This window comes from Natrix helvetica (genome assembly GCF_964273705.1).
Source record: "Natrix helvetica genome assembly, chromosome: 2".
Taxonomy (NCBI): domain Eukaryota; kingdom Metazoa; phylum Chordata; class Lepidosauria; order Squamata; family Natricidae; genus Natrix; species Natrix helvetica.
The window spans coordinates 190,760,326-190,777,432 of NC_138552.1; the positions used below are offsets into that span (position 1 = coordinate 190,760,326).

At 40.3% G+C, this 17,107-nt stretch overlaps 1 protein-coding gene across 1 annotated transcript in view; it reads left to right on the plus strand.

Annotated features, from left to right (window-relative positions):
* Nucleotides 1-17,107, plus strand: part of RFX6 (regulatory factor X6) — a gene marked incomplete at its 5' end in the record, with an annotated part of 43,044 nt that overhangs the window by 15,309 nt on the left and 10,628 nt on the right. The window contains 7 exons of the mRNA XM_081945953.1: nt 3,317-3,424; nt 5,446-5,523; nt 5,617-5,730; nt 8,454-8,503; nt 10,040-10,199; nt 11,367-11,511; nt 14,549-14,643. Coding sequence (XP_081802079.1) covers nt 3,317-3,424; nt 5,446-5,523; nt 5,617-5,730; nt 8,454-8,503; nt 10,040-10,199; nt 11,367-11,511; nt 14,549-14,643 — 750 coding nt within the window. The remainder of the gene's footprint in view (nt 1-3,316; nt 3,425-5,445; nt 5,524-5,616; nt 5,731-8,453; nt 8,504-10,039; nt 10,200-11,366; nt 11,512-14,548; nt 14,644-17,107) is intronic.

A 17,107-nucleotide genomic window follows, 5' to 3' on the forward strand; every position in this document is an offset into this window, starting at 1 on the left:
AAAAAAGCCAGCTGTTTGCATTGTTTGGTTTAGCTAGAAAGCGGATCCCCTACCATGTGACTTGAAAGCAGTGGTGGGATTCAGCCAGTTCACACCACATCGGGAGAACTGGTTGTTAGCTTTCTGAGCAGTTTGGTGAACTGGTTGTTGGAAGAAATTATTAGGGCAGAGAACCGGTTGTTAAATTATTTGAATCCCACCACTGCTTGAAAGTACTTCTTAAGAATTCCAGGAACTAAAGACAGGCTGTCTCGGTCGCCATCTTTGTTGGGGGCAGGGAAAGATGCCTCCATATGTTAAAAACAAGAAAGCCAGAACTGAGTCAATCTTCAAAATAAATATCGTCAGTGGACAAAACAGGCCCAGTCTCCAGGCAGTCAATGAGGAGGACTGGCATCTCAGGGGTAGGGTCAGCAAGAATTTCAGGAGCGGGCAGCGGTTGAGAGCATCAGCGTGCCCCAAAGTGGAGCCTGGTGAGGTGGTAGGAGTAGGCAGCAAGGAAAATGATCCATCTGGTCATGCGGTGTGATAAAGACACTGGGGTAGGTTGGTCCCCAGCCAGTAAGCCCAACAACGGCTTGTGGTCTGTAATCAGTTTGAAGTCCTGTCCATAAAGGTACTCATGAAACCTTTTTACTCTGGACACTGCAGCCAAAGCCTCATGGTCCAGCTGGTTGTAGTTCCACTCTGTGGTGGACAAGGTCCTGGAGTAAAATGCAATAGGGGCTTCAGTTCCGTTGGGCATGCGGTGGCTGAGGACGGGGCCAATACCAAACAGTGAAGCGTTGCAGGTCAGCACCAATGGCAGGTTCTGGCTGTACTGAACAAGGAAAGAATCCGTTGACAGGAGTCATTTTACCATGGCAAATGTGGCAGCCTTGGCTTTTCCCCAGGACCACTTCATGTTCTTAGCCAGGAGACAGTGTAGGGGTTCAGCAATGGTGGCTTTTTGTTTTAGAAAGATGCTGTAGAAATTAAGGAGCCCGAGGAATGCCTGCAGCTCAGTTTGATTGCGAGGTGTGGGGGCATCCTGAATTGCTTTGATTTTTTGTGTGGCCAGGTGAATCCCAGAGCCGTTGATCAGGTACCCTAGGAATTCAACCCTTGGCACGTTAATTTGGCATTTCTCTTTTTTGAAATGGAGACCTTTGTCTCTAATGCAAGCCAAAATTGTTCATACAGGTTTTAAAAGTTGCGCCTCATTTTCAGCCGATACCAAGATGTCGTCGAAACAGGGGACGACTCCTGGAATCCCCTGCAAAAGCCATTCCATGATGCTTTGGAACAATCCAGGGGCGATACTAAGGCCGAATTGCAGGCGGTGACATTTGAATGCACCCCTGTGCATCACAATGGTTTGGGCCTCTGCCGTAGCACCATCTACAGGCAATTGTTGGTATGCCTGCACATGTCCAATTTAGCGAAAGATTTTCTGGGGCCTAACGAATGAAGGAGGTGGTGTACGATGGGTACAGGGTAGGTGCTTTGTTGTAGCGCTTTATTAATTGTGCACTTGTAGTCCACGCAGATGTGGACTGACCCGTCAGATTTGACAGGTGTCACTATAGGGGTCTCCCAGCGTGCGTGATCGACTGGGTCTAGGATTCCCTGGCCTATGAGCTTGTCAATTTCCCTGGTAATCGCGTAGGCGGATGTCAGGGGTGCGAAGATGCTGCTTCTTTAGGCTAGGGATAGCCTGTTTCAGGGTAGACCACGGTATGATGGTCAGTGATGACCCGTTGTTGATCTCTCTCTCGCATGGAGAGTCCTCAATGAGGACTGTGACCTTCAGCTTTTTTGGCCGCCGGGTGCGGACGTGGCCGATTGATGTGTGGTGGGTAACTCTGTCGTCGCCCTCTGAGCGCTGTGGTGGCTTCTGCCAGGCCCCTTGGCTGGGCCTCTGTTGGCGGTTTGGTGCTCTTCTAGGCTGTCAGGCATTGGCAGGGAAGTCACTCCGGCACACATTGGCGATGTGCCCCTTCTGCTCGCAGTGCTGGCAGGTTGCGTCACGGAAACAGCAACCCGATCTGGCATGGTCTCCTCCCCAGCTCATGCAAAGCGGGAGATGCTGTTTGAATCTGTGTGCTGGCTGGGCACGGCTACTGCGCATGCAGCAGCTGTCATCTTCTTCTCCTTCTGAACTCTCGGGCTCTGTGCCTCGCGATGTCTGTGTGTGCTTTTCCGTGTGTCTTGCAGCACACTTTGGCGCTGCAGAGTCTCAGTCGATTTGACAGCTGATTCTGACACCCTGGCTTCAGCCAAGGCAATCTGCAGAGTGAGGTTAGATTTAGCAAGTAACCTCCTTTGTAAGTTAATGTCCTGTATGCCACAAATTATGCGGTCCAGAATCAGCTCGTCTAGGTCTCGGAATTCGCAGTACGCTGCGGCCTTGCAGAGTGCAGCAACATATTTGTTAATTGACTCACCCTCCTGATTTCTGATGTTGAATTCATGCCGGCGAACGTGCTTGGATGGCTTGGGCGCATAATGAGTCCCAAGCATCTGCTGGAGCACGGACCAGGCAACTGATGGGAGCTGTGTCGGCTCAGAGAGGTCTTTCGCCATCTTGAACACTTCCCGGCCACAGTACCTGAGAAACATGTTCTTCTTGCGGCCTTCAGAAATGCCCATGAGGTTGTTTGCCTCAAGGAAACAGTCAAATAGTAGCATGTACGAGTCCCATTGCTCGGTGACTGGGTCATACGGAGTTGGTGGGGTGTGCATGGCCATTTTGTGTTCAGAGGGCGTTTTCAGTTTGCCACTCAAAAATGGCTGCTGAGCTCCGGGCTGGATGTACTTGCTGGATTTCTTCGCTCTTTTCGGTTCACCTAGTTGCCTTCCAATCCCACCTTCGTCACCAGTGTTAGATTGGGTAATGGATAGGCACACACAGGCTTAACGGTAACAACAGCTCTTTATTAATTACAACAAGTGAGAACAATCCAGCGAAGGTTGAGTCTTACAGCAGCCCTTTTATAGGGAGCTGTCAAACCCTTCGACCAATAGGATTAAACCTCTGTTTCCGCCGGAACAGAGGACCTTGGTGGAAATCACTGTAGTTAGTACAAGTATCTAACAATATATATACCTGGCATATCTGCTGAAATTCCTGATGCATTCTTGTTCTGATGAACATCTTCGGATGAATACAGGAGAAGGCCTGATATTCTTACAGAGGGAATAATAATAGTAGGGAGTTCAACTGCATGAACAGAAGTCTGTGCACCTGTGAGCAATCTGATTATTTGTAAACAGTTCAATAAGATTATCATTATACTATGACCATGCATTTGTAAAGTTATTTCATATATTTTAGGGTGGTTTTACACGGAAGTATTCTTTAAGCTCCAAAACTGGGACTCTTCTTCCAGAATTCCCCAGTGCTCAGCACCTTGTATTGGACCAATGTATCTCTAAAGACAAGGTAAAGCACGAAGTGTTTGCACACCAAACTGACTTCTAAATTTGCACTTTTTATTTCACCTTTGCTCTCAAATGATTCACACTAGTGATATGAAACTGCTACAAATGTTTGTAATCAAACAGACTTGACTGATTTATAGAGGGAGCAAAACTTTACTATCGCCCTTAAAGGGTTTTCCATTGGAACAGTGGTTGAATTATTTACATATTAACTTGCCTAATATTTTACAAACAGAGGGATTCGTACTGACAAAGGCAAAACAAAGAAATAGTTGAGAGTCCTGTCCATTCGAAATACCAATGGACTAATTTAACACTGATAAGGCAGAAGCAAATTATTTGAGGCAAATTACGAAGTGGGTTTTTCTACTTTTTTTTTCTTTTTGGTCAATGAACACAAGTTAGCACTTCTTTATTTTATTTCTTAATCATTTGACAATGATGTATATGTCACTGTGACTCTTAAATAGTGCTCTTAGTGTGGCTGATTTCTTATATTTCTTTGTGGAAAAAATGTAGATGACTGTTAAATCAATTTTAAATAATAATATGTTATAATTATTGAACCAAATAAGAGTCAAAATGTCTATAATGCTATGATTATGAACATACAGGAGGGTTTACACACACACACACACACACACACACACACACAGAGAGAGAGAGAGAGAGAGAGAGAGAGAGAACTATACATATATAGATATTGTGTTAAATCAATATTATTTCAGTCTTGACCAGTATAAAATATAGAAGAATACAAAGGTCAGTAAATTGATAACTTTAAGTATATACATGAAATATATTTAGTATAAAATACTCATTTTATTGTATTACATATAAATAAATAAGTATTATTCAAAAGTATATACATATGCATTTATGTATGTATATGTATGTGCATGTTATATATACTCACTCACACACAAACACCTATAAACATAACATATAAAAGAATGAAATTTGTATTGAAGGTCTAATATCTGTAAAACACTAAAAAAAAAACCCTCTACAAACCTAACTTAAAACAATCTGACAGTCCTAACCTTAACCATAAAATAATACATAACCAGTTAAATTATTAATAAAATGTTTCATTCCAAAAATTAATAAAATCATAATATAGTCTTTAAATAGGAAACCCAAATATGTAGGAACTATTCTGAAAATAGAAATATTGAATAAGCTGAATCAGTGCTTACTGGCAATCTCATCCTACCCTATTTTATGCGTCACCACACACTGCTTGTAAATAATGAAAGAATTAATGTGTAGAAATAATAAGTGGGTAGCAGAACAGTCTGGTAGCCTTTTGATGAGTGGCTTGAGGAATAAGAGCACTTCAATCATCTCTATAATATGTACTGTGGAGGAAAACATGCTCATTAGTAAACTTGGTCACCTTTTCTCCCTCGGGTGTCAAAAGCGTGTGTGCATGCGTGTGTGACCACACCCGTAATTAAATGCCCCTCCGCATTGTGCTCACCTGCATATGCTTGCACGACCCCCCTTCTGCCCCCATGAGCATGCATGCATGGCTTTCTTGGAGCCTGGGGAGGGCAAAAATGCCCCAGGACCTCCAGAGGCCAGAAACAGTATATTTCCCGACTTCCGTTTTTCTCCTTCCCCAGGTTCCAGGGGCTTTCCTGAAGCCTGGGGAGGGCGAAAACGACCTCCCCACGCCATTCAAAAGGCCGAAAATCAGCTAGCCAGCGGGCACACATGTGCTGAAGCTAACATATGGCAACACCTCGTGTGCCCTCAGATATGGTTCTACGTGCCACCTATAGCACGCATGCCATAGGTTCGCCATCATGATCCTATCCTATCAAAGTGGCAAAGCATCATAACTAGAAATATATTAATGGTCTTTCTATGACTAAATTAATCATTACTCTTTTAATTTTCAATCATCTGCAATCTATCCTTCCTTCCAAATGCAAAATGTTACAGAAGAAATTCCTGAAGGAGACATAAATATTTTGTTTAATGTTACATTGTTTTAATTTTTAATTCCTAAAATAGGTGGATACCCTTATCATGATGTACAAAACTCACTGTCAATGTGTCCTTGACAATGCCATTAATGGAAACTTTGAAGAGGTAAGTTCTATAGAAGTATGCTAATCTGTTCCTAACATGAGGAGCGTGGGCAGAGGTCTCACTCATATTTGCTCTCTTATGTCTCCTTCCTAGATCCAACATTTCCTACTACACTTCTGGCAAGGAATGCCAGAGCATCTTCTTCCCCTGCTTGAAAGTGCAATTATCCTTGACATCTTCTGTGTTTGCGACTCAATACTCTACAAGGTCTGTTGCCTTCTGTCACAATGACAAGTGTTTCTTTGCAAACCAGGTTCTTACGGATATGGAAAAGTTAGCCTCGACTGCTTTAATGAGTTAGGCCCCTGGTGACGAACCATGTAGAGCCATTCCGTGCGGGGACATGTGGCCTTGCTGGCTCCTCTTCTGTATTCCTGTGTACACACACACATGCTGGCCAGCTGGCCTTCATGCACGCAGCAGCACCAAAACCCAGAAGAACAGCTTTCCGACACACATGCGCGCGCTGGTACCCCAATTTCCTGATTTCTATCGCACACATGCGTGATGGCCAGTTGTTTGTTGGGTACGCACTAGGAGTGGGTTCCTGCCAGTTCTAACCTCTTCTATAGAAGAGGTTCCACAAATCTATAGTGCCGTTTAGAACCAATTCCAGCTCCCTCCCCCTGCCCGTCCGCACATCATCAAGATGAAGAGCGAGAGGAGGAATTCTGGGAGTTGAAGTCCACAAGTCTTAAAGCTGTCAAGTTTGAACACCCCTGGGTTTTTTTCCTAAAGGGTTAGGGGTACAAGGTCTTGTAACTTGACAGCTTTAAGACTTGCACACTTCAATGCCAGAGTTCCTGAGCCAACATGACTGGAGGAGGAATTCTGGGAGTTGAAGTCCACAAGTCTTAAAGCTGCCAAGTTTGAACATCCCTGGGGGTTTTTTTCTAAAGGGAAGAGGTGCAAGGCTCTTGTAACTTGACAGCTTTAAGATTTGCATGCTTCAAATGCCAGAATTTCTGAGCCAACATTTTGGTTGCTAAGCAAAAGCGATGTTAAGTGAGTTTCACCACATTTTACAAGTTGGCCACACCCACCCAGTCACATGGCTGGCAAGCCACTCCCACATGGTCACATGGCTGGCAAGCCACTCCCACAAAGCAGGCCACACCTACAGAAGAGGTTCTAAAATTTTTTGAAACCCACCACTGGCATACGCGCATGCCAGAAACCAGAAATTTGAGTGCCAGTGTATGTATGTGCGCTGGAACACTGCTCTTCCGAGTTTCAGCACTCCTGTGTGTGCAAAGGCCAGTGAGGCCACACGGTCCAGACAGGATGATTTTATGTGCCATTTCTGGCACCGCAGGTCGGCACGCAGTGACGTAAAAGGTTAGCTATCACTGGGTTAGGCAATGGGTTAAGCAAGAAGATCAGGCGGGAAAATATGCAACCTTCTTTAATTGTGTAATCATGATTTGCTGCAGACACCCCTGATTGCTTCAGACAGCAGGAATGGGTGACCAAACAGAATCAAACAAATAAAGAAACAGACAAGTTCCTATATATAGGAAACAGGCACATTGTTAGGGATGTTTAGGTCAGTGTCTGGACCTGGTACATTCAGTGGTAGATCCTTCACACATTAACCCGTAAAATGTCCTATGCTAGTTTTTCAAAAGCAAAAAGGAAGTAGATTTATTTTTATATGGAACTTTTTCTAACATGTGCTGGTTTTAATATGCTATTTACAAGCCACCTTAACAAAAATATGTACATTTTTGTATGGCAGCGCATACGTTATAATAATGTCACTGCTAAATTGTATGATTTAGTGTAGCTGTGGGAGGAATTATTAAATAACGAGAAAATAATCATACTGAAAAAAATAAAATAAAGCCTGCAGTGTTTTTATCAAATCCAGTTTTGTTTTTGCCCTGGCCTCATGTACTTTCTCCAGGAAAGTGATGAAAACTGCCCGAGATGCATTTGAAGCCACCTCTGGTTTAATAAGTAGTTGACAAGGAAAGTATTCCCAACACTTTGTTGTGTTGATAATTTTCCCCAAGTTCCTTGAAATGATTCAGGGAGACAATTGATTCTTTAAACTGTACCCATTTGGATGCATCCTTTATTTCATGTTGATTATCCTGACAGGAGGAGCCTCATGCAATAGATAACTGAAGCCATTTTTAACTTTAGGCTAGTAGATGGCCTCCTAATAGGTTGCAACATACCTTACTATTTCCAGCAGTTCAAGACCAATTTAGAATTTACATCTGACAGTTTGCTATTCTATCTTATAAATGCACATATATGCACTTCTAACAAGGGCCCCATGCAGGGGTGAAATGCTCTGAAGTCTGCTACCGGTTCACTTTGCTACCAGTTCATTTTGTGCGCACATGCACGCCCAACACGCACTTTGCATGCATGCACACTGCAGGCACTACCATGCAGCGCTGAAAAAGGAGGATTAAGAAGCCTTTTCTGAGTCTGCAAAGGTAAGTAGAACAGTGGGGGGGGGAACAGCTGTGCAGCGCGATTTAGATTTGCTAGGAAGCAGGATTTTCTGCTTTCTAGCAAATACAAATCATGCAGCACAGCTGATTGTTGCACAGCTGATCGTCAGAACTACTGGTTCTCCGAAACCAGTAGCATTTTTTTACTACCGGTTCAGGCGAACTGGTCCGACTGGTAGCATTTCACCCTTGGCCTCATGTTATTGAGGGAACACGATGCAGTCTACCATCTATGAGCCAATATGAGCAGGGAATTCAGCTAAATACTGTATCTTTGCCAGATCCTGTACTGAGCAAAAAGTCATGTGCATGATAACACAAGAAGAGTCATCAATTAATACATTCTTATTTGCAATGCAGTGATTTTTTTTATTTACAACAAAGTAATAACAGGGCCTGTTAGCCTGATTCATTGCATTTATAGATTATAGAGATCTTAATTTTCCTCCTTCTGTATTCAAGGTCCTTATAGATGTACTCATCCCTGCAACTATGCAAGAAATGCCAGAAGGGTAGGTAGCGCTGTAGGTGAAGTTATTGAAAACATAAGAATTCCTTTTAAGAATGCCACTCACTGGAGAAAAGGGCTTCATTTTCCAAAATGTGTATTTTTGTTTTGTAGAGCTAAGATTGGTTTTTTATTTCTTGACTTTTAGAAAATAAATTAAGGTACATCTCTTATTCTTGCATGTAGCACTGATGATGTTACTTAATTTGGTCATGAAATGTCTGCAAGAACAGGTTCATTATTTAATTTGACAATAGTGTTTTGACCATTATGTGTAGTAGAGAAATATTTATTGGCAAGTTTGTGTGAGATGGGCACTTATATGATGACAATTCAAAATCATCAATGTTCAAAGTGGACTAGCAAAGAATTAATAGTTGTACTTAATAAACCCCTTATCTTCATTTATATTTCAGTTCCCCAGAAGTTCGTGTTAATTTATGAAACTTGAGTCTATTTTTCTTTATTAAAAACTATTCTAAATGAGCACCTATAAAGGCCATCTGTTGTTGAAATTCCACCATTGACATGTCAGATTTTCTTCAAAATTTCCCTTGCTTCTCTGCATACGTTGCATTTACCGGTAGCAGCAGATAGATAAGTAACAGTTCTGTTGTGTAGGGAGTGCCAATCTACTTCTCATCCTGAGATAGCTACAGTCGTCCAATAATTTACCCTCATTTGAACCCTGTTTTATTAGGAAGAGGATATTTTTTGCCTCTATTCTTTTAAGTTCTGTTGTAGAATTGAGTATTATAAAATACTTCAAAAGTTTAGATTGGAAGGGATTGAAGTGTAATAGCCTATTTATTCAGTCAAAATCTGTTGTTGTAATTCTGGGGTAAATCAAAAAATTAAAAATTAAATTAAAGTGGAAATTGAAGTTGGTACAATGGCATTGGCACAACTTGTTATAATGAGGTATGCCAGTGAGGATGAACCTATGGCACAAGTGCCAGAAGCGGCACACATAGCCATTTCTCTGGGCAAGCTAGCCATCACCCATTGCTCTCCCAGGTTCCAGTGCGCGCATCCGCGCCAGTTAGCTGGTCTTCACATGCAGGAGTGCCGGAAACCGGAAGACCAGCTCCCTGGTGCGCATGTGCACACCGGGAAGCCGACCTTCCAGTTTCCGGCACACCATATGCACTGGCCAGCTGCAAGACCAGGTGACTGGCACGCATGCGCATACCAGAAGCTCAGCTTCCTGGCGCCCACATGCAAGCAGGGGAACTGCTCTTCTTGTTTCTGGTGCTCCCCCCCCCCACATACGCACATGCTCCCGTTTTGGCACTCGGTGCCAAAAAGGTTTGCCAACACTGATATATGCCATAAGTGGAAATCCTTGTTCCCAGTCTTACTGTACATCTAGTTTTTCTGGTTCTGGCCATGTAGTTTTCCTATTAAATTCACACTGTAAAGTCTGTTTTGTGTTGAGCCATCATTTTTCTGGATGAAGCATATTTTTTAATCATATAACATGAACCTGCCCCATGTCATTCTGTAGGGATGGATCCCAAACTCTTTATTTTTGTTTCAGAATATTGGCTGATATAAGAAATTTTGCTAAAAACTGGGAATACTGGATTATTTCTGCACTAGAAAATCTACCAGAAGAACTTGCAGCAAAGAAATTACCAATTGGGCGGAGATTTGTTTCTTCCCTGAAGCGTCAGACCTCCTTTTTGCACTTAGCCCAGGTAGAGCATTTATGGTATTTTGTAAATTTACAGTATTTTGTAAATTCAGGATGTACTGTATGTACTCAAGTATGTGCAGAAAATCCTAGTAGAAATGCAATGAAATTATGCTGCATATGTACTGCAAAGTAGCCTCTTTTGAAATAAGAGGAGAGATACATGTCCCTGAATCAGAATCAGAATAAAACTGGAATGGACTTTGGAGATCATCTAGTCCAAACACCTGCTCGAGCAGGAGATCCCATCCAGTGGTGAGATTCAAATTTTTTACCAACCTCAGAAGGATGGAAGGCTGAGTCAACCTTGAGCCTGGTGAGATTTGAACTGCCAAATTGCAGGCAGCTGACAGTCAGCAGAAGTAGCCTGCAGTACTGTGCCACCACAGCCTTAACTATGACACCAGAGGTGGAATTCAGCCAGTTCTGACAGGTTCTGGAGAACCAGTAGTGGAAATTTTGAGAGTGGGGAGGGAATGGGGATTTTGCAGTGTCCTTCCCCTGCCATCACACAAAGCCACATCCACAGAACTGGTAGTAAAAAAAAAAATTATTCCCACCACTGTATTACACCAAACTGGCTCTCATACGGATAGTCCTCGACTTACAACAGTTCGTTTAGTGACCGTTCAAAATTACAGTGGCACTGAAAACACTCTTTCACACTTATGACCATTGTAGTATCCCCATGGTCATGTGATCAAAATTCAGATGCTTGGCAACTGACTTATATTTACGACAGTCACAGGATCCTGGTTACCTTTTGCAAACTTTATGATGAGCAAAATCAATGGTGAAGTTAGATTCACTTAACAACTGGGTCACTAACTTAACAATTGCAGTGATTCACATAACAACCATGGCAGGAAAGGTCATAAAATGGTGCAAAATTCACACAACTCACTTAGCAACAGAAATTTTGGGCTCAATTGTGTTTGTAAGTCGAGGGCTATCCTTATTTACTGTTGAGGCAGCTAAAATTTAGTTACCAATCTGATAGCAATTTTAGCAAGGCATTAATTTCCTTAAATGACATTACATAATATTAATATATAAGTAGCAAAATAATCATATTTGACCAAGAATAATGTTGAAAACGGAGCTATGCTACGCCACTGCTACACCATCAACAGAAATTTAGGATTTTTCTTCTGTTTTGTCTTCTTCATAGATTGCGCGACCCGCTCTCTTTGATCAACATATAGTGAATGCCATGGTGACTGATATTGAAAAGGTTGATCTGTATGGCATTGGATCTCAGGCACTTCTCACTGTTTCAGGGAGCCTGGACTCTGAGGCAGAGGGCTACACTGAATGTAAGCTTCTGCTTACAACTGAAAGGATTGTGTTTCTCAACCTGTCCTAGGACTTTCATTCTATTCCAGGGGTGTCAAACTCAAGGCCTGGGGGCTGGATCCGGCCCATGGGGTGCTTAGATCTGGCCCGCCTGGAATCAGTGAGGGACTAGCCTGCGGTGCCTCTGCCTGCAAAAATGGAGCTCTGTTTTCCCTGGCAGACGATTGCAGGAGACCATCACAGCCGAAAATGGAGCTTGGGAGCCCATTTTTGCTGGCAGAATGCTTGGGCCATCACAAGTGTCCCCAACAGGAGTGATGTTGAGCTGGCCACACCCACCCTTGCCACACCCACCCCAGACCCCCAAGATTAAACGCAACCCTGATGCGGCCCTCAATGAAATCGAGTTTCACACCCCTGTTCTATTCTGTAAAACTGAAATGCATGCTTGAACTTACCTTACGCTCTCTATATACGCTATGATTCTGTTTTGCATTAAAGCCAATTTAAAACAAAGCTCGCTTCACACATACCAACATGGACTTCTCTACAGAAATATCCAATAGTCTGCAGAGAGCTGAAATTCCCTGATCACAGGAGATTCCCAATTCAATTCAACAGCATAAGCAGCTTTAGATCAACTTTCCCACTGCCTGCAGCAAACTCTCTTTGACCCTAAAATTTTTCCCAATTTAACATATGGATTAAAAAGTATCCCAAAAGTGTTGAAATATCAAAATTCATACAACAGGACATATCCTTTGGAAAGTATATACAGGTAGTCCTCAACTTACGACTGCAATTGAGCCCAAAAATTTCCATTGCTAAGTGAGACATTTGTTAAGTTGTTAAGTGAATCTTTGCTGGTGTTAAATTAATAACACAGTTGTTAAGTGAATCTGGCTTCCCCACTGATTTTGCTTGTCAGAAGGTCACAAAATGGCCCCGGGGGACACTGTAACTGTCATAAATATGAGTCAGTTGCCAAGCGTCTGAATTTTGATCATATGGACCATGAAGATGCTGCAATGGATGTAAGTTTGAAAAACAGTCCTAAGTCACTTTTTTCACTGTCATTGTAACTTTGAACGGTCACTAAATGGATTGTTGTAAGTCGAGGACTGCCTGTAACCAATTCTTGTGTAAGTTATTTGAAATGTTAGTCCCTTCTTTTCCTTCCTCTTCTGCATAGCTACTTCATACATCAGTGGTGGGTTGCTAATTTTTTTATTACCGGTTCGGGTGCGTTCCATGCTCCCTCTTGTCACTTCTGCGCATGCCATGCAAAGCCTCCGACCGCTGCTACTACCAGTTTGCCTGATCCGGGCCGAACCAGCAGCAACCCACCTCTGTCATACATATATCATGAAATAATTTATCAATGTGAGATAATCCAGTGATTATTTCTTTATACTTTTTATTAATATCTTTGTGTCTGTCTGTACTCTTTCATTTTGTGTGTGACATGAAAATTATTCATCACATAAAGAAGACTCCAGATGTTTTTGTTGGATTCCTTTTTTTCTTTAATTGACCAAGATTACTTTTTTTGTTCTTCCTTTTTTAAAATTCTGATTAAATAAATTTCTCACTGCCGTGAGATAGTCAAAGTTAATTAATACATAGAGGTTCAAACATTGCTTAATCCCACTAGGTCAAGACAGGTATAATTATATTGCTACTGGCTTGCATGAACTGAAGGGCAGGCAAATGTAAGCTTTTTTGCACAATAAGGCTTTTTGCTCCTCTATGTCAGTTTCAAATGCGCTGAAAAATCTGCCAATCTTTAGACCCGATTTTAAGAAGGTTCGCCATGGGGAACCATAGATTGAAGGAGGAATTGTGCTTTCTGGAATGATGATTAAAGCATAGGGTTTTTTTTTTTGTTAAAATGTTTTAAGTATACAAAAGTACAGTAGTTATAAAACATCATTGACTCAGGACATTAAACTTACACTGATTTCAATAATTTATGTAGATATTCGCTTAGGTAATTCTCACTGAAATTAAGGAGAAATATTTAATGTGGCTTGATTTTTCTTAAATAAGTGTAACTTCTAAAACATTATATTAAAAACTAGTAAAACAAAATTCAGATTACAAATACTTTCCAATTTTTGTACACAGTGTGGTGTTCTTTGTTTTCTTGACTGTTTAGTAAAGAAAGATTGTTGGCATTTTGGATTCTCTAAATTCCCTCTCTTATCTTTATAGATAGTGATGGTTGATGGTTGATAATGTGACATCAACGTTTCTGTATCCATCCCATAACAGCATACCCTGCAAGTTCTTGAATTAGTTCTTTATTAGTCATAACAATATTAAATGGCAAATATAATTGTAATGATAATATAGGCACCCATATTCCTAAAGGCTTAGCTACACATTATATCCAAATCCTTATAAATAAATCTTAGTAGTTCTTTTTCTCCACAAAAAACCTCTGATGGGATGAGTAAGCATAACACTGGAAGGGTAAAAGAGAGCTCTTCTACTCTGTCATCTCTCTGCTATAATTTCCCCCAGTCATTGGCTTTTTGGCTTGGTTAACATGAATCGCTGTACAATAGGCAGCTAGGATCTAAATTTTGGTATCTGCAATAGAGACAATAAAATCCCATTAACTGAGAACTCAGTCTTTAATGCATGAGTTCTCTAAAGAAGAATGCCATGAGTATGTATAGTGGGACAAAATGTTTTTGGAAAAAGGAAATGCTCACAGTAACCTGAACAACAATTTCTATGATACAAAATTTGAATGTACAACAGAACTGGGCAGCTTGATTGATTGATAGATCTCTCAATTTGAATAAATGCAAAACCTTACTAATCACATAACATTTTCCTGGGAAATAAGTCCAGCAGTTAGCTTGAGGAACTCAAGAAATCTCCCCTATTTTCTCTCTTCTGGTTTTTCCTTCATTGCTCTAATTCTCCCTTTTTCTTTCCTTCACATGCTACGAAACTAATAATGATGGGTGAGTGGCTTCCTCTCCTGTTCAGAGTAGAACACAATCACACATTTTCCTTTTTACATGGTAGATGACTCTATTACAGTGTTTCAAGAATTGAAGGACCTCTTGAAGAAGAATGCTACTGTGGAATCGTTTATTGAATGGCTGGATACTGTCATTGAGCAAAGAGTTATTAAGGTAAGACTAAAATCGAAAATAAATGGATTTCAGTGGTGCCTGTTTATAATCTGATTTTCTAGGTCTTGCCTTTTTGATCAGCATCCTTTCTTCTTATGAAATCTTTTTTTTTTAGCCAATTGTGAATAGTTGCAATTTTCAGGCCTCCATAAAATCCTCCAAAGCCTGATTTCAGAACATCTCCCAAAATTTCCACCACATTGTAATTTTTACAGAATGGGGAAAAAATTAAGTACATCATATTAGCAGTATTTGGATTAGTTTAATATTAATTTTACATTTAAAGTCATTTAAATCAAGCCTAGGGGTTTTGGACTGGGCCTCATGTAATATTTTTCCTTGTTCTGTCCAGGTGCCACCCACTATATAAAGATTAGCCCTAAGAATTCTACCTAAAGATGAAAAGCATCATTGGTCCCCAAATTAAACATGAAAGTTCAGATTTGCTTTATTGCTGTGATAGCCAGGGTTAATTTCCATAGCACTCCAGATACATATCAATTCATCTAGCATTATATATATATATATATATATATATATATATATATATATATATATATATATATATATATATATATATATATATATATATATATATATATATATATATATATATATATATATATATATATATATATATATATATTCAAACTATTTATGCATAATATAAGAGTTGGAGAAAAAAGAGAAGAAATCTAAATTAATCTTGCATTTATGTTACTTACAAAGGAACTACAGGTGCCTATGCTTTCTCCTTTAGCAATTTTCCATGTATCAGTGGGGTGAATATTTAATTCTTCTCATGAAACCTTTTCTTATAAAGCATATAGAGAGGTTAAAGGATGATGGGCATAGGTTTAACAGTGCATGAAGAAGAGGCACTGTCATATCCCACTTATAAAATAATTGCTACTTTCACACAACTTCCATCACTCTACCCCCCCCCCCAAATCAGATAATAAAATTATGTTTCCAGATTTGCTTAATTAATCTTTAGATATTCATTATTTTAAAAAGCAGTGGAGGGAAATTGTCCATCAATTAATATCTGTTATGGAACATTGTTCTAGAATAAACATGTACAATATTCAGTGTTTTCCAGCCACATCTGGAAAAAAGTACTGAACAATTTACTATATGAATCAAGATTAGAGAGTAAGGGGTAATGATTTACAGAGCACATAATCCTTCCATTGCCCTCGGCCTTCTGTTTGGTGAAAAAGAATAGGGCCTCTCCATCATACCAAATGGCTTCTTTTGTTTGCTGTTTGCGAAAGTGGCACTTTATAACTTCACCACAAACAACTAAAGTCTGATGTCTTACTCAGTGCTAGAGGATTATCCAAAATGAGCATGTGAACATTGTTTGATCCTATTTAACCACACAAAATGGGTATATACCACTTTTCAGGGTAAAACCCAGTCATAAATGGCTTATAAACTATTTTTACGAAGGGTTTTGGGTGACACACAAAGCATATTTACAAGTTCAAAATTTTTTTTATAAGCCAGTAGTTTGAAGGAGTTTAAAACTCAACACTTTAATCAAATAAAGATTTAAGATCCATTTAGGTCCCCTAAATGGGGTAGAGACTTTGGGGTAGAGAAGATGAGCCTACAATTGGAAATGTCTGTCTTTAGTCTTACCAGATTGATTGGAGATCTAAAAGAGATTCTCTACTACATGCACTCTGTCAGATAAATCAATGGAAGTCTTGTTACGATCACTGCTATTTTTTAATATATCTGCAATCAGACTATTCACTTATTTGATTTTCAGCTGTATGATACTTGATTAAATGTTTATATTTCGTACCAAGCCATACTGAATAACTTAAACCTATTGGATCTCCCATCCAATTTTGAGTTTCTATTTAATGTTAAATCAAGGAAAATAATAGAAGGAGTAGAAGAGTAAAATGTAACAAGTAGATATAGCATATTCACAATGCAATTATTCTAAGAACTAAAGTATATGCTTCTATGGATGACAATTCAGGCTTTCATCCTTTGTTAATAGCAATAATTGGTGGGTAATTTTCAAAGGATTAAAGTGTATAGAGCAATCATTTGAAAAACCTCACACCCACTTATGTCCTGATCCAGATCAGGCCTTTCTCTAAAGGTTGTTAATGAAATAATCAATATGTGCATTTTATATAATGAGGTGTAATGTGTTGCATTGCAAACCTGAGGTGCAGAATCATACAACTGGTAGATGCACCTGTTGAGACAGAAGCTTGGCTTCAGAAGGGAAAAATCCAGCCTTTCCTTTCTACCTTCTTGTCAACTAGCTGATTCCAAGTCAGGGTTTTCAATGATGGAAGCCTCAGAATGTCCTTCCTTTACCTGGTATTTTCCAGATGGGCTGGCTTACTATGTGACTGAGAATTCTGGGAGCTTTTCTCTGACACAGCTAAAGGGCATCAGGTTAGGAAAAGTTAGTCTAGAAGATGTGTGAGGT